General features: G+C 40.0%; 1 protein-coding gene across 2 annotated transcripts; it reads right to left on the bottom strand.

Annotated features, from left to right (window-relative positions):
* Window positions 1–1,876: 1,876 nt before the first annotated feature.
* On the bottom strand, window positions 1,877–16,902 carry LOX (lysyl oxidase). 2 transcript variants are annotated; one of them, XM_036903137.2, is made up of 7 exons: window positions 16,127–16,902; window positions 15,683–15,791; window positions 14,194–14,325; window positions 12,809–12,965; window positions 9,431–9,526; window positions 8,962–9,077; window positions 1,877–5,535 (listed from the first exon to the last, which is right to left on the bottom strand). In XM_036903137.2, exons 1-7 carry the CDS (start codon window positions 16,755–16,757, stop codon window positions 5,529–5,531), a joined length of 1,248 nt encoding a protein of 415 aa, XP_036759032.2. In that variant the 5' UTR covers window positions 16,758–16,902; the 3' UTR covers window positions 1,877–5,528. The 2 variants fall into 2 exon arrangements, with proteins under 2 accessions (XP_036759032.2, XP_036759033.2); XM_036903138.2 differs by lacking the exon at window positions 1,877–5,535 and having other exon boundaries at window positions 8,958–9,077.
* Window positions 16,903–22,592: the final 5,690 nt, after the last annotated feature.

Here is a 22,592-nt window from a genome sequence, read left to right as displayed (position 1 = left end):
AGGCAACAAGGTTTCCATCCTCATGGGGAAACTAGAACAAGAGAATGAAGTTAACATACAAATAGAGAAAAGGCAGCAAGAACATGGTCTTGCTGGTCTTTCATTTCCTAGTTCCGTCTGCTCTGAGGCAAACCCTAACTTTGCCCATCCTCTGTTTTGTTACTTTAGCTTATAATTTCCTCTTTGGAGTAAGCAAGTTTAAGATATATTCCTGTTACCAGAAACCAATGACCTCTAAAACGAAAGTGAAGCGATCACAACTACCAGATTATTTATATATGCATGAATCTTAGCCCCAGGCACAACCCATCTATAGATGGTTATATAAGTTTTTTTCCCTAATATTACCCTTTTATTTGTTGTAATTGAAAGTGTTTGGCTCTAATGTTTGCTGTTTGACAAAGATAGAATTCACTAGTTTGCAACTGACTAGTTGGTAATTTATTGGCTCCGAATTTTTCAGGCTCCAAATGTACACATTTGTTCAGTAAAGATAGTGCAATGAAGATCCACTATTATTTAATTCACTGAAAAAAAAGGAACTCTCTCTTGCCAGGCTTTATCATTACATTTGTCTTTAGTTAGTCCCTGTTACATGCATTTGTGTCATAAACTTTAGTTTGACATGATATGTAAAGAAATTGGAAACTGGCAATATTGTATTTCTAACAGTGGCCCAGGCATATTCTCGATCAGTGTATTGATGGTTTATGGTTTTGTTTGTGGCTTTATTTTCTCTCTCTCCAAAGTTGTTACCTATTACCCATAGTTAAGCAGCAAACTATTGGCAGCAAATTGTAAATACATGCCTGTATCCTTCCAAATCATTCATTTCCAATCCTGTTTCACCCTGCCCACTGAGAGAAGTACTAAGAATTACTTGAAATTGACTTAAATTTGCTATTATGTATAACATAAAATAAATACAATTATACAAAAAGCATGAACCATGAAGAACATTGCTTCACCTTGAACGTTATTAACCACTAATACCTGGGAGAGATTTTAATAAGAGTTACATAAAGTGTTCAAGTTATCTGACAAATAGGGGAGGTCTGTATTTCTTTCTAAAAATAGAACATTGTTGAGAATGAAATGATTATTTCCACCGAAAGGATCCTGTTAAGTCATGCAGTTTTTAGGAAGGAAAGCAGGCAGTAAATTGGTGGGTTTCAGTTATCCCTATGTCCTACACAGTTGATTTTTTTGACAAAAGGCAAGATCTGCACGCCCCAATCTTTTGTTAATGAGGTAAGAGTGAGTAGTGTTTGAAGCACTGAACACTGATGAGACAAAGGAAATCGTCTTTTCTGTTAGTAACTGAAGTGTATTCCAATACTTTGCCTCGGGCAGGCAAGGAAGCAGGAAATCAGTCCATGGTTTCAAGCATCTCTGATACTCTACAATTCAGATCTGCAAACTGCCAGCCACACATCTGCATCAGGTTTTACTTACAAGAGTTCCTTAAAGGTGAATTGTTTTTGTGGTTTTATTTTGTGAATTGTTCCCATAAAACACTTGCCCATAGTTTGGGGCCTCTAGATTACCAACTTCCAGGCCCATCTGGTACACCTGTAATAAGGACTACTATGATAGCAGTGCTTCTCTTTATATAAATAATTTGTAGCTTGAGTTGAATGTGTCTAAACCCTAATCAAAACAGAATATGGTTGTTCTCACAATGCTGCTCTGCGTCCTTAGAAGTGGTTGGTAATGGTGACAAAAGTGAAGATCCGTTCATGTGTGATGGTTTTTTATTTTTATCCATCATAGACAAGTTTCAAGTCACATGAGCTAACTAAATAGTTTGTTAACTCAAAAAGCAATTAACCGAAACCACCAACCATACACATGGCTTTAAGATTTTAACCTAAAATGAAATTAGTATCATTTATGTATATATAACAAGTGACCACTCTAGACACTTGAAATCATTTATTCAAGGCATTTTTACATAATCTTGCAATCATAGTATAGGCATATAATAAAAGAATGTAAGAGTGTAAAGAAGAGTATAAGGCCAGTGTCTAGGCATTTAAAATAAGAGCCCGTCAGAAAAGTTAAAATGTCTTATAAACAGGATTCCTAAAAAATTTTGGAGAAACTAAAATTTTATTAAAAACATTACAATACCAAATCACATGTCACTTAGTTCATAGCAAGCAGTTATATATTAACTAAATGTTTAAATTCTGTGAGCTAAGACTTAACACATTTTACATTCAAGTTGAAATAATTCAGCACCATTTTGGCTTCAAGGATAAATGAAATGCTTTATGTGTTCAAAAGTGGCCCAGGACTTTTTGTAGCTGGGAAGGAAATAGCCGTTGATTGAATATATTGATTGTGACTATGAATTCTAAACATAAAAAATATAGTAAAAGGGTAATTTTTACTTATCAATTACTATCCTGTTAGTATCAAAACAAGTTACTTTTAAAACAAAACATCTTCTGACCAGAAAATAAATATTTCCAAATAATTTGTTAAAGATGAATTCTCAGTGCCACAATAATTTTAGTGAACTGCATTTCTTCTAAAATCTGAATATTGGGAATGTTTATGAGTACGATGATCTTATGAGGTTTCAAAGAGAAAAAAATATGTTGTTCATTATTACAAACAATGCCTAGTACATAATTAGATGATAGAAATGGTGAGTAAAATTATTATGTAAAAATATAAAGATTTACTGGAAATAGGCAAGTTGTAGATTCATGTTATGGTAGTGTTGGGAGACTGAATCCTCTAAAGATCTAAACATCTTTAATCCACATTGTGGTCTGAATAATTACGAGGCATGTAAAAGACTCACTAAATTATCTTCCTACTGAACCAATATTCTCACAGTCTTTATTAGTTTAAAAGCCAGTCTTTCAGTACTCCATATTCTTTGTGTCATTCCTATTTGTTATTTAAACAATGGTTACTTTAGATTTTGGTAAGACTGGATTGTATTTTTCATTTTATTAATGGATAACTTTTACCAGCTAATCATTATGTGTGAGCTTTGGTGGTTATTCAGAGAAGAGATCCCATGAGGTTTTAAAAAACTGAGTGTTCAATTTGTTCAAAGTGTTCAACTGAGTGTTTAGGTATTGACTTGTGAGTTATTTGGGAGTGTTAAGGAGGTGACTAGGGCCAGTGGACGGCAGCAGGGAGGAATGGTTACATAAGGAATAAACAAGAATCTTTAGCCTCCTAATTGAAACCTTTTTTTTCTTTGATATTAAGCAAAGAGTAGGTGTTCTATTTAAAAGGCAGACATTTCAAGGATTGGAAACATAGTTTTAATTATTAGTAATGCATACATGCATATAACTATGATTTTTAACTTATTTTTTAAAATAAAATATGGTCATGAATAATAATAGTGCTTAAAATCGAAAAATTTTAGACGTTAAAAATGAAATATGTCAAATCTACAAAACTAATGGGTAATAATGACATTTTTAATACTTATTGAGGTTGGGGCAGTCTTTTATATCCCAATGCCTAGCATGTGAGTGCCTGACATGTATTAGTCCCTCAAATGTGATGGATGGGCAGACAGACGGATGGCCCAATGAATCAGCAAATACGTCTTGTCATATGTATCTAAAGGCCATGATATAGTTTTTAACTCAGGGGTAAGAATCTTAATGAAATGATAGATATTAAATCTACAGATGCCAGTCTGGCTCAGTATTAATACTGACAGTAGTTTTTGTACTTTTTTTAAAAAAAAGCAACTATATTAAAATATCTCTATTAGAAAAGATTACAGTTTGAAAGGATCATTATACAATCTTAAAACTAAAAAGCAATTTAAGGCAAAGAGGTACATCAAAGAAGCTATTCCATAGCTAAGATACTAGTTCAATGAATGTACTGAGTCTCTATCAAGCTATCTGTATTTTCTGCTGGTAAGTGTGTGTCCTCGCAGATGTGGATCCACACAATCCACATACCCTGCTATACCCTCCCCTTCAAGACTGTCTATTGCTAGCTGCTCTTGCCTTGTGATTGCGGAATGATTTATTAGTAATTGGTGTTGACTTGGCACACCAATACAGGGTTGCCAACTCACTTAAATTCTACCTAATGTGTCCTGGCATTGGAAATACCTTGCTTGAGATTTTAATACTGGTTATTATAGGAAGACTTCTGCTTAAGCACCACTAACTTAAAAGTATAATTTAATTTCTTCCTGTACCTTTTGAATCTAGGGAAGAGAGAAATTCTCCAATTTTTTTGTGGCACATGTTTTCACAGTTTAAAATAATAATCACAGCTGTCTCATTATGCAGCACAGTCCTTGGTTTTGCAAAAAGTTTTTTTTTTTCACCTTATTCACCAACTCCTCAAGTATGTAATGCTATGAGCTTTTGCTAACTTGGATTATATTTCAAATACACACAAAAAGCCATGTATGAATGATTCCTGATGGCCTATGATAGAGTTCTATCTATGATAATATATCATAATATATCTGCATATATTATGTCATTTCTTCTGTATAATTTAAAAGCCAAACATGAAAACAATGTAGAAACCTTGAAAATTCTAGGATGTTCTTCATTAATTTTTTTTTAAGTATTTGAGAGACAGTTGGGGTTTGGGGGACTTGTTTGTATGACTTTTATATCAAGGAAATTTTTTGGCTCTAAGTTTAATATGGTTAGATGCATATCATCTCCAGATGTATGATATCTGTCATCAGAATGACTTCCCATTCTGATGTTGCCCTACGTGTACCAATCCCCAGAAGGATAGTTTTAAGAATGCCACTTAAAAGGTCTCTACCCATAGAAAAATTAAAGAGTACAGGGGAGCATTAGCAAATGTCAGATCAGGAGTTGGGCAGCTCAATTATTTAACTCACTCCAAAACAAAAGCTGATTTAAGTCGGAGTGAAATTGTACACTTGACAGAAAGAAAGTTTATCTACTAATTCAAAAATGTAAACATAATTTTGATATAGGGATGTAACTATCTGAATACATGTATTACCATTTCTCTGCTATATAGTAATATTTCTTGACACCAATGATAATGTGTTTGTTCTTTCTTTAGCACCAAATGTGTCTGTATCTATTTAAACAGTAGGAGCCTCATTTCTAAAATACTCTGTGCTAAGACATACATAAGCCAGTTATTGTTATGGTTCACTTCAGAAAATTCTCAGTACAAAGTAATTTTGGCTCATTTGTTGAAGTAGTATTTTCCCTTTTGCATTACAATTTCTAAGGGAGCACAAGAAATTTAGATTTCTTTGAAAGAGCCAAGTGTGCAACTGCAGAACTGAAACATTGGTTAATCCACAAAGTTACATGAAATATAATATTACAAATTTCCCAAATAATGCCAATTTAAATTTTCAAAATCCAGTTATGTGCTTTGTTATTAAAGAGTCCAAACAAAATTTCTTTTGCTGTTTTTTTCTGTTTTCTCTTTCAAACACATAAATCCTACTGAAGTTAATCTATTTTTTTCCCACTTCAGAACACCAGGCACTGATTTATCCATTGGGAGTTTTGGCTTGCTTTCTAATACCTAGATTAAGGAAACAAAATAAAACAAGTTATTAACCTGACAATATTATGAATAAGTACAGTAGACAAGTTTAAAGTCAACCTTTTAAAAAATGTATGTAGCAATTTCCCTCCACCTAAGCAACACTCATGTTGTGAATTATCCATCAATAGATTATTTTAATACTAATTTGAAGAAGGTGACCATGTCTTGCAGAAAGCCTATGCCTCATGCCTACAGACTTGACGTTTAAACTTAAAAGAAGCATCCTCTGAAATAATCAAGAGTAAAGCAGGATTTAAAGGACCAGTAGCCCTGCACAGTTGAGAGGTGGTATGGCATGTCCACCTAGAAACACGTTCAAGTCCTCTGTCAGAACAGTTTTGGATATGGAAGGATGCATTCACAGGCAAAGACTGGGTGAAAGCCAATAAATCGAATATCACAGATCTCCATGTAAAGCAAATAAGAATCACTTTCTATAAAAAAAAGAATCACTTTTTATAAGAAAAGAAGTCCAAATTACAAACCATCTATTTCCTAATAGTAATTTTTATGAGAAGAGGACTTAGTCATAATATCATAGGACTGAACTTGGCCACAGAGTCCTCTGGTCCATACATTTTTTACAGTGAGGAAAAAGAGAGGATACATCAAAGGCAGAGCACATTTTCTTATGGGGTAGTTTTTACACACCAATAGAAAGCTCTCAAATATTTGATTTTAGCATGAAAAACAGTCAGTGAACCAAGAGATGATGTGTTTTTAAGAGTTAGAAAGTATTATAATGTTATCAGGGGAATCACACACGCACACCACTGCTGACGATACCACCAGACTGGCCACATGGCTTTAGGCAAGCTCTACTCCTTGCTCACGAAAGGTCAGAGAGTCCCCATGGCCTTCAGAGCCAAGTTCACTCATTGATGGCTCTTCAGTTCCCTCTTTGATGTTGTCCCAAGGCACTTTTCCACCTTTCTTGTACAACTCCTAACTTCATGAAACTTGTGCCTCAGCCCAGCGTGAAGATCTGCTCGTGCCGGCATGCCCTGCAGTTTCTTCCTGCCATGCAGTTGCAGTGGCATTGCCTCCTCCCGGTGTGCCCTTCCCTCTGTGCGGTCCCCCTCAGACCTCTAGGCCCAGTTCAAATGCTGCCCTAGAGTCACTCCAGAATCTCAGCCAGAGCAAGGCTCTCCTTTTTCTGAACTCTGGTCCCAAGTAAGGGAGGCCGGAGGTGGAAGTCATATATAAAGAGCAAGCATCCTTCTCCTGAAGGTGAGGGTTCCTTTCTCAGGTCAAGGTTTTTGCACTTCTGTTATTTTCCACTCAGAGATAAGCATGATCTTTTAATTTTATTATAAATCACTAACTGTGGGTCATTTCACTGTTCCGTTATTTTTATCTGATCAATATTGCTTATTACAAGTTAACCTCAACCATTCTTACAATGTATTTACAGTCGGTGTTAACTGATTAAAAAAAAAAGCAACTCTTTGCTGGAACCATATAGAAATTTTTATTTGTTTTAAATATCTGGCAATATCTAGTTCAATGGATCTACCAGTGAAAAGCAAGACACATTCTATATAACAGAGTCACCTCTCAGGACCTGTTCTTAGTGTGAGGTCAGCAGTTGGGCCTGGAAGTCACCTGGCTTGTTAGCACAGGCCCCTCTATCTGCACTGCATTTTATTCTACCCCTCATGGGATTGTCATAGTGCATTTCTATTACAGTTCTGTGTGTGTTGCTCTCACCTTCTAAATTCCAAACTCAAAATTCCTTGAAAGAGAGGGCCATTTATCTACTGATTAAGTGTTGAATGAGAGGCTACATGGTGGCAGACCTGTGTATCTGGCAATGTGTACACAGTAGTGCTCAAGAGATTAGGTCCCAGTTGTGATGGAGATGACAAACATTAAACAAATTCACAAGTAATATTATTGGAAATTACTGTAATAAGGCTACAGAGAGCAGTAAAGGGTCAGGAATCATACTTATCTTAACATTATTCTCTAATATCCATTTTAGGACCTCGGTTAATACATAGTGCAAAATTGGGAGTGTCAATAAATAAATAGAGAATGAATGACTAGACCAAGGAATTATAAAAATTAAGAGAAGTTAATTAGTCCATGTATTTTACAGCATTTTAGTTTATTTTAGCTTACATTCCACTGGTGTTCTGCAGATTTTCAGTTATACTATGATCAATTCTGCACAATATGGGCTGTAAATCAGCCAAGTTTTCTGTTTTGTGAGCATGTTCAGAAAATGTTTGATTACCTTTCCTGTTACAGGGCACATCTATCTCTAATGCTGTGGACACTTCCAAAGCACAGGCTTTGCTCCCTTATGGCTTTAAGAAAAAGGTTCCCCTCTGAGGTGAATGCAGCCCAAGCCACAGTGCATGGCTCCATAAATGGAGCAGGAGCTGCTTTAAGCCCCACCTTCCCCACCCCCCACCCCCCACCCCCCGCTAAGATCCAGGTGCAGGGAAAACCGGCACAGCCAGGTTTAGGACTTGGGACAACCCTCAGACTGCAGATTCATGTGCCACCAACCATGATCCTGGATTGTGTATTGGGGAGAAAGTGTTAACTGTGAGTATACAGGGTAGCTCCGTTACACCTAGCCATGTGGCCACGAGGCACCAGCGCCTCTCCTGTGTTGATGCAAAGCCAGTGTGTGTTCAGTGTGGCACTACTGGTGTTCCCCTTGTTGGGAAGGTATCGATGACATATGTTGTTGGGTCTGTAACCCAACACAGTGGAGCAGGCAGTGCTGAAGGGGTTGGGATGGGACAGAAAGGCAGGCAGGCAGAACTGCCCAACTTCCTTTAACCACTGTTGTCAAAGCATCACCCCAGTTAGAACTTACAGTGCCAGGATTTCTTCTAAGATTTAATACTAGGAAAATCATAAAGGAACCTCCACATGTCCCTCCTTGTGCAGGGCATTTCCCTAGTACTTGTGATTCTAGAACTCATATGTGAAATCTTGACTTCTATGAAACAGGCAGTCTGACTTCTGCTGCACACTTGAGGACAGCGATTTTCAAAATGTACTTTGAAGAACTCTAGGAATCTACAGACCTCCTTCATGTACTGTGAGAAGAGGCGGGTGTTTGGGCTCCCACAGTGTTACCCACACTGCACTGCACGTTGCATAACTGACACATTCAGCCACCACACAGGCATTTTGAGTAAACAGCGTGTGTATGTCTTCTCTTGAAAACTAAGCTTTGGGATGGTAAAACCCTGAGTACATCTAGCATCATCAAAGAAAAAGATCAGTGCAAATTATGTGTTAGTGCAGGCTACCATTTTCTACCCTTTGCCTCTTTATAAGGCAGCTGCAGTGGCAGCAGAAACAGACATGTGTATCATGCCTGTCGATGAGCTGACACATTTGTGAAGAGAATTTCTTAGCTAGGCAAATAGGACTCACGGTGAAATTGTGCAGCCTGAGGCGTACGCATGGTGTCCCGTGTAGCGAATGTCACAGCGCACGACATTGTTGGAATAGTCCGACTCGGGCACCAGGTAGCTGGGGTTCACGCTGACCTAGGCAACATGAACATCATCCGTGTTTCAGAGTCCATCAGTGCTTGCTGGGTAATTCCTCCCCATCCCCACAGGGCTAAAGCAAGGAGAGGAAGACTTCAACTAAGTCAAGTCGGGAGAAGGTTTAAGTTAGACAAGTGGTTAAACTGGGGACATTATAGAAGGAGGCTGTGTATTTTTCTCTCAAGTTCCTTAAAATAAGAACTTTTTTATACATCTAGGTTGGTTTAGAAGTAGTTGTAGATGTATAATTGCTTATAGGACCACATTTTTTAACATTTGAATCCAGAGGAGAAGGCCCACTGAGTTGCAATTGAAATAAATTACAGGGACATATTTTCCAAGGTCTCTACCTTTAGAATGTAGTTGCCAGGTTGTACGTCTGTAATATCAATCCATTGGCAGTCTATGTCTGCATTATAGGTATCATAGCAGCCAGGACTCAACCCCTAAAATAAAGAAAATAAAAAAATTTTAGAGGTATATATAGTTAGAATGTGCTAAAGAATATGCTTATTATTTGCAAATTAAATTTTAAGTTAGTACTTACAAGAGTTTTACATAAAGCTATACTTATATTTCATCTCCTCTGAGAGTATATATTACTCAGCCTTATAGCTCCTCCAGCTAAAAAAAATACAGGACTAATATAAGTAGTAGTACATCTAGCTTCTTAAAAAGTGTCATAAATCACCAGTGATAAATACAATCTTAAGTAACAAAATAGACCTCCAGTAAAATTCTAGAATATCACCAGCTCAGGAATAAAGGCCATGTAATAATCTTCTTAGCTAAGCTGTCTTCTTTTCAATGCAACCCTCCCCAGAGTCTCTTCTTGGAAATTACCTTCCTGTACTCATGATACATTTTTTTTGTGTATAGATTTCATAGTGTTTATCACTTTCTGCTCTGTATTATAATCGTTCTATATAAGAATATACCTAATTAGAGAATGTAGGCTCCCTAAGGGTAGAGTCTGTGTTGCATTTTTGAATAGCTAACGCTTGGAAGTATGGATTATGTGCCAGGAACAATTTTCAATATGTTACATATATAAATTCAGTTCCCACAATTATGTGAGGCAGGTGCAATTATTATTACCCCCAATTTACGGATGAGGAAACTGAGACACTAAGATCAAATAACTCACCCAAGGATATACAGCTAATAAGTGGCTGAGCTGGTTTTGAGTTTAGGCTTTCAGGGGTCCAGGGTCCCTATCCTCAACCCCCATACTACAGTCTTTCTCACATTGTCACTGAAATATTTTGTTGAATTAAAGGGGTGTATGTAGGCCTCAGTGGATGAATGCCACCATCATTCGGCATGCATGATACTCACTTCAATAAGTAATGATGCCTTCTACAGGCTGAAAAGGGGAAAATACCTATGTTACGGTCCTTGCTCTCCAGAAAGTCATAGTCTGGAGGCATTTGCTCAAACTGCAGTCCATAGGTATATTCTTGATTCCATTAGTTCTTCGTGAGGAGCTGTAACTGTTATATTTTTATTCTAATACAAAGCAAATTAACAAGCATATGCTAGAATCATTTTAACTCACTACTCCCATTTAATTTCAGCACCCAAAATTACTTTGGGCTAAGATTTCCTTGATCACCAAAGAGATAGCAAAATCATCTAGGCATGTTCCAGCAATGCTTGTTCGACTGTTGTCTGATTTAGGAGAACTGTGATCTCGTACAGCACACAACAGGGGAGCTCAGGTCAGACTCAGAAGGACCTGGGCCACAGCAGTGAGCACCAGAGTCCCACTATGGCCCATACCAATTTGCAGTCTTCTGTGGATAGGATGTTGAGTAGTGTACATAGATAATGAAGAACTTTAGGTTTCTGATTCCTGCACATGGTTCTGATCCTGGCACGTAATACTCAGTAAGTGTCAGTAGCTATTATTATTATTAGTACTGCTGCTGCTCTTTGTCACTAGCACCTGGTTGGCATTGTAAGGCAGCCTTTGGGTTAGATACTTATTTAACAGTGATTTAAATAATGCTACAATGTTTATCTTACCTCAAGTGAGTGACAGCTTTAAAGAATTGGGAGTTGGCACTAGATAGGATTAGTCAGCTGGTGGAATTTAGTGTAAGTATGAGCTTTGATTATTTGAACAAGCAAACAAAAAACAGGCCATTAAGCAAACAGGCCATTTTAAGGCCATTAAGCTAACAGGCATTTTATGTATTCAAAGTCAAACTTTAAAAACAGATGAAAGGTAGAACCTCAGCCAAGGCTGTCTACATAAACTATTTGGCTTTAACAAAACATAACTGTTTGTTACATGAAGTTAGTAAGGTCAATAAACAGTTTCTAGTTTTGTATATATTTAATATATGAATTATTATATAAGAACTTAAAAGCTAAATGAAAGTATAAATATAAGGAAGTTATATCTAGTTTATCTTTGGATAGCTTCGAACCACATTATAAATACAACTATAAGTCAACATTGGGGCCTTGTGACAATTTTTTCTTTCCTTTAAATGAAGTCCATGTTCAAGAAATACCAATCTAGTCAAAGCACAAAATACTTAAATTGCTTGTAATGCAAGGCCTGGTGAATAATGATTAAGTAGGACATAAACAGAGGATAATTAACATGAAAGCTTATTTATAGAGTGAAATGAGGTTGCCCCAAGGACCCAAGTGCTATAGATACCTATAGTCCTGGATTCAAATATTTCAGCACTGAGCTGTCCAGAGTGCCTGTTTTTCTAAGTGAAGAAAATAAACTCCAGGTCTCCTTCACAGGCAGCCACTCTGGAACCTGGAGATCACTGAGTGGAGAGGGAATCTCTGTGGGCACATATGTGTAATGTGTGGATAGGTTAAGTCTCCTTTTGCTTAAAGAATACGTGTTGGCCCAGGGCATTTATAATTGAACTTTTTCTACCTCCAATTGCTATGATGATCTAAGCTCAGAAAAAGAAGCAACTGGAACATTTAGGTCACCGGAAATCTTCCTGCCACAGCCCTGGAATTTGCTTCCCAAGATGCCAGCTGCTGATCCCTTTGTGCCGAGTTATATACATTCACTACTTCTTGCCAAGATTTCGGCTAAGTAAAATTATAATGTCCTTTTACAAATTAAGGTTTCTTACGGAAATACTGGCATGGCTTTTAACTGACACACATTTTCCCATTCTAAGACATACAAACTGCTTAGTTCAGCACTATTTTTAAAAATCTATCCAGGAGACATCTGACATCAATTATACCGTAGGTTTAAACATATATGCCTGGAGAATGAAATTACATCCTTCTGTTCTTATTCACATGATTAAAAGAGACATTTTTTAAAAGTGCTTTTTAAGAAACTTTCTCTCCTTTTGCTAAGCCCAAACTTATTTTCTCTCCAATTTGCTAATCTGGAGAGGGAATGCTTTTTCAGGTGAGAAAAACAGAGGTCTCTTCCCTATGGTTACCTGCCAAGACAGATAAAGAATACAGAATGAGGGCAGATACTGGAAATCACTCAGATTTTTTCAGAGAGTAAACTGCCTTTTGTTGTGGAGCCTAATGAGTATGCATAGTGACCTTCTATGATGATGAAATATTTAAAAAGTCATTTGAATCAAGTCATCACTTTCTTTTTCCTAATTATTTTCCTAAATGGAGCAGTTTATAGAAAACAGGCAGACAGAAAGCAAATAGAAGACCACTTAGTTTTCACTCTGAAGCCTGAGGTTCCTGGTTCTGGGGTGTCAGTTTACCTGTGTATGTGCCGTACATGCAAATCTCCGGTGGTAGCCATAGTCACAGGATGTATCCTCAAGACAGAAGCTCGCTTTGTGGCCTTCAGCCACCCTCCTCTGAGTGCTGGCATCCAGCAGGTCATAGTGGCTGAATTCGTCCATGCTGTGGTAATGTCTAATGTTCCACACAATGAAGAGACAGCAGTCAGTAACATACAGAGAAAGCACTGAGGAATTTAGACAACTTCCCCACTGCCCCCCACATTTGTCTCCACATTAAAATTGAAATCAAGTTTATCTTCTTAAAGCTAGACTCATGCTAGATATCTTACCCAAGGACAGAAATCTATCAAAATTGTAAGATTTTAACTTTGCTACTAGGAAAAAAAAAGACTTATTTTGAGCATTTTGCTTTTTTATTACACCCTGACTTCTCTTTGAATATCAAATCGACAGACAGTAAATTGTCTGTGTTTAAGTGAAACTTGCCATATGCTTTCTTGTATTTTGCTTTTGGCTGCCACTATGGATGTTTCATTTCAGAAAAGAAGAGCACATGACTAGGGAGGTTTCTGTGAGGTTTTTAAAAGTCGAGTTCTCACATATTTTAAATCATTACTAAAATACAAAGAGAAATACGGCATGTTTTATCCACCATTATTACTGAACTGATATGAACTTTTATTTAGGAGAAAAATAGTTCTGTTTTATCACAGAGTGCTCATATCTGTTTTTCTCACGTCATTAAACAGATGGTGCTGTAGTTCATCTTTTCATATAAGGAAAGAACAAGAAGAAATGGCTCAAATTACAGAAAGTTGAAGGGCACACATCAGGATTTCCTGGAAGTCAACACCTGGACAAGTTACCAAGTCAAATTATAGAATTGCCTTATGAGAAGATCTTTAAATTTAGGACTGAACTGGCAACTATCCTGGGTTCAGTGTAGGCCTTGTAGAAGATGGAGGTAGGTCCTTCTCAGCTCAGTGGAGTATATCATCTGCATCTTTCTTCTTTGAGGGTGATATCTGAGGCCTTTCGAAAATGTATGTTCGTCTTTATTAAATGCTAACTGTAAATGATCTTGGCTAGTAATAGGCTTTTTTAGAAATCTTACCTGTAATATATTGGAGTAAAATTCTAGTGAACCGAATTGCTATATCCTGTCAACAGTGTAAGTACACTGGATGTAGGGTTTCCCATTTCAAAGGTAGCAGGACTAGTAGTTGATACATTTTCTTAGACTCCCTTGGTTATGTCAAATTACATAGAGAAAAATTCAAATGTAAACCACAGCAAGTTCTGCCCTCTGTGTATGAAATAAGACTTGCATCTGTCCCATACAGAGCCACCAGAAAAATGAAACCTCAACTCAAAAGTACCCAGGAAGCCCATCTACTTACTGGTGACAGCTGTGCCATTCCCAGGAGTATCTTGGTCGGCTTGGTAAGAAATCTGATGTCCCTTGGTTTTTCACTCTTTGAGGGAATCTTAGCAGCACCCTGTGATCATAGTCTCTTGCCCTGTATGCTGAGCTGTGATTTTCAAAAAAGGAAGATGATTATTTTCACAAAATGTTAACTAGAAACAAAACTACAACCAAAACCTTCCCATTTTATAACAGTGACTACCCCTTGCTCCTAACTAGACTATCAGTTCCAAGAGACATTTTGCTTATTTTGTTTACTGCTGAAACCCCAGTGCTAGGACAGTGCCCGGCAGGTCAGTCAGAGCTCAGTGAATATTTGTTCAGTGGGTGAATGAATAACAGCTATAGACATCTGCAGTTTAAAATTTTTTTTAAAACATAATAAAATTAGCTTTAAAACTTTGTATTTATAATCAATTCCAGTCTAACCATATGACTGAGTGAAACTGAGATGGAAATTATCCCAAATAAAAAAATCATATTTGCTTAAGAACTTTGAACTTAACAACATACTTCTTAAACAGTTAAGTATGTAGAATAGGGAATTAACTCTAAAAGTATACACCCAGATTAGATTTTGTAACTTCACTATCTTCAAAACAAGGGCATTAGTGCATTAGTATCATAGGAGTGGAGTGCAAGGGTGTGAGTGATACAAGACTCAAGAATGGAAATGATGAGCTTGGATTCTGCTCTTCCTTCAGCCTGTCTATTCTAAAGGGTCAAAGCAGAAGAAATATAAACAAATTGTTTAGAAGAGCTAAACAAACATTATTCCTTCTGATGTATTTCCTGTGGATATAAAAATACTACTCATGACCTTATTTTATGTACACTGTAAAAATTCTTATGAGACCTACTGAAACATCTTTTGCTCCCTCTGCTGGTTTTCCATAAGCAAGAATTCCATTCCCAAAATTGCTCTGATTTTATTTTAGGACAAATGTAAAAACAGAGCTCTTGCTCATGCCCTTATTCTCGCAGAAGTAATACCCAAACAGCTAAGTGAACTGTGGCTTTGAAGAAAGAAAACAACCTTTGCCAATGAGGGTGCCACACTGGCAAATTAACTCCCAGTCTTTTAGGGGAGTATTATCAAGCTCTTACATTACAATCGTTTTCCATTTTATTGTACACTTGTTTAACAGAAAGTTTTTGGTAACAGTTGGCTTCAGAGTTTAAGGATCTTGGAAGAAGAACAGGAGACCCCAACTCTCCAGGATTGGGGTTTGTTCCATCTCCCTGATTTGTGCCACAGTTTGTAAGGCAGAACCCACAGAAATCTTCAAAACTTTAACCCTCCATCCAGGTCAGCATGCCCAGTAGATCGTGTTCCATTTCCCAGCTCCTATCCCACTTTACAACTCTTGTCTGCACGCAACAAGAGCGGTCAGACCCAGACCCCCAGAGCAGCCCGCGGAACCGGGACTGGGGAGCCAGGCCGTGAAGATCCTAGCAGGTACCTGGCCAAGCAGTTTTCCTCCGCAGCGCATCTCAGGTTGTACATGGACATCTTTTGCACGTATGTGGAAGCCTGAATGTAGTAAGGGTCGGGCACCAGGTCCGGGAGACCTAAACGTCAGCAGGCGATGGATACAGTAGTGAGACAACCCAGCGGCCCCCGTCCCAGCTACGGGTAGCTCCATGTCCCTTCCTCCTCACCCTTCGCCCAGCCGGCTGCGGGTGGCCAGAGAACGGGGGACGCCCGGGGCGGCAAAGCAAAGTGGAAAGCAAGCAGGAGGGGCCAAGCGCGCTGTTTGCACCAGATTCCAGGGCTGCCTTTGCAGGCGAAGGGGGAGGGCTCAGATCTGCGAGGACTAAGGCCTGCCGCGCCTAGGCAGCCACGTCGGGGAGCTCCGGAGTTGGGGAGGGGGCGCGGGTGCTTCCGGCGACTTGGGAGTACTTACCATACTGAAAGTAGCCGGTGCCGTATCCCGGCCGGTACCTGCTCCCGGACCGTGGCCTTTCGTAGGTGTCGTAGTAGTTGTAATAGGGGTTGTCGTCGGAGTACTTGTAGGGGTTGTACGGGTCGTCGCCCACCATGCCGTCCACGCGGCTGGGGGGCCGCAGGTTACTGAGCGCCGGGCGCTCCCCGGACGCCGTCTGGTTGTCCTCGCGCGAGGCCCCAGCGTCCCGGGCCCCGGACGACGAATAGCCAGCTTGGAACCAGTGGCGGGCGGCGGGCCTGGGGCGTCCAGCGGCGGCTCCCAACGAGCCGGCCACCGGCGGCCCCGCCGCCGCGGTTCGGTTGTTGCGGAGCAGCAGGATCGGCGTGCGCGGCTGCGGGGCGGCGGCGTTGGCAGCGCCCGGGGCGGTGGCGCCCGGGTCCCTTCGGCGCTGCGGCTGGTACTGCGAGCCCAGGCTCAGCAGGCTGAACACCTGCCCGTTGTTCTCCCATTGGATCGTCTGGCGCCAGGCGCCCGGAGCCGCCGGCGGCTCGCGAGGGGGCTGCTGCTGGCCGGCGGCCGGCGGAGCGCAGCGCACGAGCGCGCAGAACTGCAGCGGCCCCAGCAGGAGCGTGGTCCAGGCGAAGCGCATCGCTCCCTTTGCGGGATTGCGCCCTCTCTGGGAGGACGTAGCTCGGAAAAAAGAAAAACGGATCTCAAATCACCAGAGGGAGAGAGAGATCTTCAAACAGGGAGGCGGGCGGAGCGCGGCTATCTCAGTCCCTACCAAGCAGTGCGAAGCTTGGGCTGCAGATCCTCCTTCAGTACAGGCAGCTGGAAGGACGTGGCACCCGCCTCTGTCCTCTTTCCCAGTTCTGGAAGGCGACGGGGAGCGGCGCAGCGGCCTCGGCGAGCGGGCAGTGTCTGGAGTGAGAGAAGGAGGAGAGATTTTAAACTTTCTGGCACGTTTGCAAAGTTACACAAGCCGTTCTGGCCCGGCAGCCCCTCCGCTGTTTGTTCACGTAATGCGATTGGAAACGTGCAAGGAGGACAGCTCCTCGCCGCTGCCCCTCCCCCCCCCCCCCCAGTCCTGTCCTCCTCCCCCCAGACACGTTGCACAGGGAGCTTTAAGGGGAAAGAACAAAACGGAACACACATCCTGAGACACACTCGGCTTAATCTGGGGCGAACATGCAGGAATTTCAAAAGACTCAGACAGGCGAAGGCAGCCAGGCCATGGGGCGACGCCAAAATATGCAGGAAGAAAAATGCTATTAGGTCACCAGCCCTGGAGAGGCGGGAAGTCGGGAGGAGGGGTGGGTGCTGGGGGCGAGAGTCGGGGAGGGGGTGGGGGCGGCGGGATGATTATGACTAACGTTTATCCATAAGGAGTTAACCAGACACGTTTCCCAGTGCACGCTTACTCGCTTTTATGAGAAGCTCCCTCAGCATATAAACCCCAGGATATCAAATTTTGCTTTTCTGTGTAGGTAATGAGAAATGGGTTACAAATTTGTTTCCTACAGTGAATATTTTAATAACCAAAAGTTAAATTTTACAGGGAACAAAGCCCACTAAAGCCGAAACGTATAAACCTGTCTCTTTTTCAAAATGCCGGCCTGGTTTGTACCTTAAGTGGAAACGAAGAACCCTCTTTCATCTCGAGAGTGCCTACCAGGAAGTTTAAGTAAAGGGGGCGAGAACAGAGTCCGCCAGAGCGAGCCCTCAGAAAGCAGCTTGACATAAGCATTTTATCTGACTTGTTTCTTCTCTTTCTGTATCTAGTAAGGAGGTTCGACTTTGGATTTAAAAAAAAAACTTCAATCACCATTTGTTAAAAGTGGAGAAGTCAGTAAAGCAGCGAACGGTGTTTGATTGGTCTTCTAATCTAAACAAAGGGTTGCTAAAGAAATAGCCTCCAGATTCAGATTTTGACAGGAGTGGGAGTGGCCACAGGAGAATGGGTGGGAGGGCGGGGGTAGGCGGTAGGAAACACTGACTGGAAAGAGATGCTTAATGGACCAGTTATTCACACACCACTCAGGGTTTGGGCAACACGGGGAGCATTTCTGAGGAAAAAAAAAAGTTTAAATGGCCCGATTTAAAACTATGACTCAAAACCAGATTTTAATAACCCTTTTATTGGTCTCGTCACTGGGCTGGTGTCTAGATATGCTTCAGTCTACGCCCATGACTGCTGGTTGTCCCTCCCTTTGTGTTTGATCCTTTTTGGGTGGACATAGGCTGATTTTACTGCCCAGCAACCATTTTCTCTATTTTTTTCTGATAAAAACAACTATTTTCCTTTGGGAAACTTCCCTCCCTCAACTGCATGGTGGGGCTGACTGGGCAATCGTGAGACTTGCCCTCCTCTCAGCAGTGGGCATGAGGTGCACGCTGGGCTCTTCAAGACAACTCCCTAAAACTCAAATCCTGAGCGGAAGGACACAAGGGTCAAAAACATTGGAGCCCATGAGTTCTTGCTACACAGATTTCCCCTGAGCTGTTTTAAACCAGTACCTTCCAAGATCTGGTCCTTAAGCTTTCCCTTTCATTTTCCCAGTGCATCCCCTCGTGGCTTAATGAGGCCGAAGTCCGTTTCTGTTGTTTGCCACTTAACGCGCCCTGACACTGAGGGGGTTGTGGCGAGTTCTCTCACCTGATCATGTCACGGTTCTGTGTCCAAGGGGATAGGTTTGGGTCTTTTGCGTCAAGGTGCATTTGCTCTACCCATGAATACACAGCCTCCTCAGGCACAACGGGGTATCAGATAAACTTTCCAATGGATTGGTAAGTCTATTGTTTATATGGTGAAGATAAAAATTCAAATGGAAATCCCGCTGATGGCAGGGGAATAGTGCCATCTCTCTGTATGAAGGTCAGAGACATCTCTAGCTGCATTTCATAGACTTGTTACAGAACTAAAATGACTCGGTTTCTCCAAACCTGCTATAAAAAGGTGGAATAAAAAGAAGCAGCAGGTGTATATAATTTGGATGGACAGGGAAAAATATAGGAAAAGCAGGAAGGGAGAGAGTATAATTACCTCTCATCAGAAAAAGGCTGTGCCCATGAGCAGCTTACTCCCAGAAAATAGAAGGCCCACAACTGCTAGTGCTTAACCACACGTGGCTGAGGGAAGACCTTTGCTATGGCGATCAGACTGTTCAAATGACAGACCAGAGCAGCCCCTAATGGGAGGGCAGAAAGTTTATGCTGGATTTTAGATAAAATACCCTTGTTTCCAATCCTGGTGCTTACATATAAAAGCTGTGGGATTCAAGGATTAACCCAAATCCCTTCTAAAGTGTTTTTCCTCTGATTTTTATGACTATCTGAGTAATTACAGCTACTTTCCATTTATTCACTATCATGTGTCATTATGATTCTCAATATTTAATTGAATAGCTTCTTTAGTTGGACTTCGAAATATTGGACATATTTCATGTGTGAGTCTGAAGACTGCCATTTCCCCTTTTTACATAGTTCCCATCAGTGAAATACAATACACATTTATTTGTTTTTCAGGTATTTCTTGAACACATTTATGCTCTGAAGAGTACTATACCATAATGGTGATTTGTACACATGAGCCCTCAATGAGTGTCAACTCGTTCACTCATTTTCAAAATGTATAGTTGAATGAGGTTCATCATTTATGTCAAATCTGCTCCAACAGACTTAAAAATATCTTAAGAGTCTAAATAACTAACTGGAACAGTAATTATGTGCAGTATTTATTTTCTTTTAAATGCACACTAAAGGGGAAAATCGCACATCCTAATGAAATTTTTAGTTGGATTTCTCTTCCACTTTCTCTAAACTCTCTCTGGCTTAAGGCTTAGCCAGCTGAAGACAGACATGTGGCTACCACATTGGGAAGAACTGGAAGAGTCTGCGAGACCTGTGGGAGACTATCTAGCCACACATGTGCTCCCTGTTCAGTGACAAACTATTATCAGCAAGATAGGAGGATACTTTCTTTAACTCAACACTGAAAAAATAATAATTACACCACCAATTGCCTTTACATCAAGATGCCTTTCACTTTTTAGCTTTGGTAAGATCCATAGCTGATTCCTCTTTGACCTTGACACTTTCTTTTTGTGGAAAATTCTGCAATATATATACCATAAGAGAGAGAGAGATGGAATGATGCTAATTTTTTTTTAAGGTTCTAAGGTATGGATATCAAGAATTTAAACTGCAACATCTGGCCCATTGGCCAAGACAGCAAAGTTTTCATAGGCTAAGTTCCTGTTAACCGTATTTATATTTGTGAGCTAATTCAAGCAAAGGAAGATAGAGTTATGCAGACAGCCCAAGCCATGTAGCAGTGCCATTGAATATCCAAAGTCAAAACACTAATGCCATAGTCAAAGACCTCTGAGTTGAGCATCTACTCTCTTGTTTGGGGCTCAAGAAGCATATATAAATCATGTTCTTTGGTAAAGACTAATGTCCACATGTGCTTTGGTATCACACAGTTTGAAAACATCACAGAGAATAAAAAGAACAAAGCAAGTGGGAAGTTGGAGATGTGTAAGAAGAAATGACTGAGAGAAGAGGTAAGTATGACATCCGGCACAAGGGGGATGAATCAAGAGGTAAATGAGGACACTGAGAACATTCATGTTAAATCAATTCAGAAAAAGGGGAACAGAGTGGAATGAAGAACCAGGAATCTTTTTAGTTGGAGTAAAATGGAGGAGAGGAAAAGTTAGTCTTAAAGTTAACAGTGTGCCTGTGTTCCCTTCTCCTCCTCCTTGTCTTCGACCCCATACCACTTCTAGGTACTTACCCAAATATAAAAGGTAGATGGTTGGTACACACATGTCTGTGTGTCAAGACCAAACTGGAAAAAAAAAAATCAGTAAACAGACTGGGTAGAAGAATTCCAGAAATAATGAATTTTAAATATATCTTGTTTGGTTATCCATCCCCTTGGGCCACTTCGGGAAGGGAAAAGTGGAACTTAACCCCAGGGAATGGAGAAGTATTTCATTCTAGTTTCTTCACTGCATTTTCATACATGATTAAGTGAACAACTTTAGTCATTATAACAAAATGGAAAAATAAGAGGAGGCAAAGTTTTGATAGGAGAATGGGTCTTTGAAATTCAGTGAATCAGAGTTCAAAGTAATTTGGTTATAATGACCACAAAAATAAGGGGTCAGCCAGTTGGCAAAACTGCCTCCAAGGAAAGTCCAAGTGATTTGATTGGGCCTGATGGACTGGCTGGTGACAAAGAGGCAGCTGTTCTTCATGCTGTGGGGTGCACTAGGGTTCTTTCTAACTGATAGACCAAGGTTTGTTCCCCAGACCACAACCTGGCTTATTTGGTGCTCCTCAACTCTTCCTGTTTTCACCTCACTGACCTAGAAGCCTAAAAGTTATCTAATTTAACATAACCTAGGTGTGATCCTCTGAGGAGGTGCAATAGAGATAAGGAGGACATTTATGCTGAACGAAGGCATTCCTGTTGTCTGTCTGTCACAAGCAGTGATCGCAGTCCACCATCAGCCACCCTCTGCTTTAATTTAACTGAGGAGCTCTGCTTTCTGTTGTAGCCGAGGAGGAGCGAGTCAGCAAGTTATTAACAACCTAAGGCAAATTATAAGGCGTTTTCTTTTTCTCCTCTATAAAACAGTAGTTCTCAGAACATGTAAGGGTATTCTGTAGTTTGGAACAGAGGCAGAGTTAAAGGCAGGTTTTGATGAGGCTGTGAAGGTGTAAACCTGTTTCCTAACTGTGCTTGAGGTCGGTTTGGAGAATCATAGTGTTTTTCCTGTTTGCTATCATTAGAATATTACTCATTTAACCATCTTACATCTTCTTGATTATATAGCCCCTTAGGCAATGAATCAAAGATTTTGATGTAATGACTTTTAAAGCTACGGGGCACCTTTTGAAGCAGGTCCAGTTATATTGTTGTACATTTTAGTACATGGTTGTAAACATGGGGTTTTTTTTTTGGCTTCTACCTATTTTTCTTATATTAAAACTATTTCAAGGATCACAGTCATTCCTTCTAGAACATGGCTGATTAAAAGAGAAAAACTGAAGCTCATGAAGACTGTGGGGACTGTGATTTCTAAAGGTCATACAGGACAGTTTGACCACTATCCTGGCTACTTACAGGAACAAGACATGCTTTTTTGCCAGTGACATATCTTTTATGCTTATTCCTAGTAGTCTACATAAGATTTTGCAAATAAATAGTATAAGGAGAACTTTTCATTTTTACTTTTATTATTTGTAAATAAACAATTCAGTGGCACATTGGAAATACATGAATTGATTCAGTGAAAATATTAAATGAATATTAAGTGAAAATTTTAAGTGAATGTGTACAGCCTCAAAATGATCTGCAGCAAATGAATCTCCAAAGCCAAAATAACTAAGTTTAATACTCAGGCCCTTTTCAAGCTTGCTAAACAGATTCCTAGTAGAAAAATGAAATAATAAGGAAATGTGCAGTAATAAG

The sequence above is a fragment of the Manis pentadactyla genome, chromosome 13, assembly GCF_030020395.1.
Source record: "Manis pentadactyla isolate mManPen7 chromosome 13, mManPen7.hap1, whole genome shotgun sequence".
Taxonomy (NCBI): Eukaryota; Metazoa; Chordata; class Mammalia; order Pholidota; family Manidae; genus Manis; species Manis pentadactyla.
Note: the sequence above shows the minus strand (reverse complement) of the source record. Positions and strands in the feature narration are given on the sequence as shown.

Coding starts and splice junctions, on each gene's coding strand:
- LOX (XM_036903137.2), bottom strand. CDS start 16,757: ATGCGCTTCGCCTGGACCACGCTCCTGCTGGGGCCGCTGCAGTTCTGC. Junction 15,792..16,126: donor CACCGGCTACTTTCAGTATG/GTAAGTACTCCC, acceptor GCTGACGTTTAG/GTCTCCCGGACCTGGTGCCC. Junction 14,326..15,682: donor GAGGAAAACTGCTTGGCCAG/GTACCTGCTAGG, acceptor TGAAAATCACAG/CTCAGCATACAGGGCAAGAG.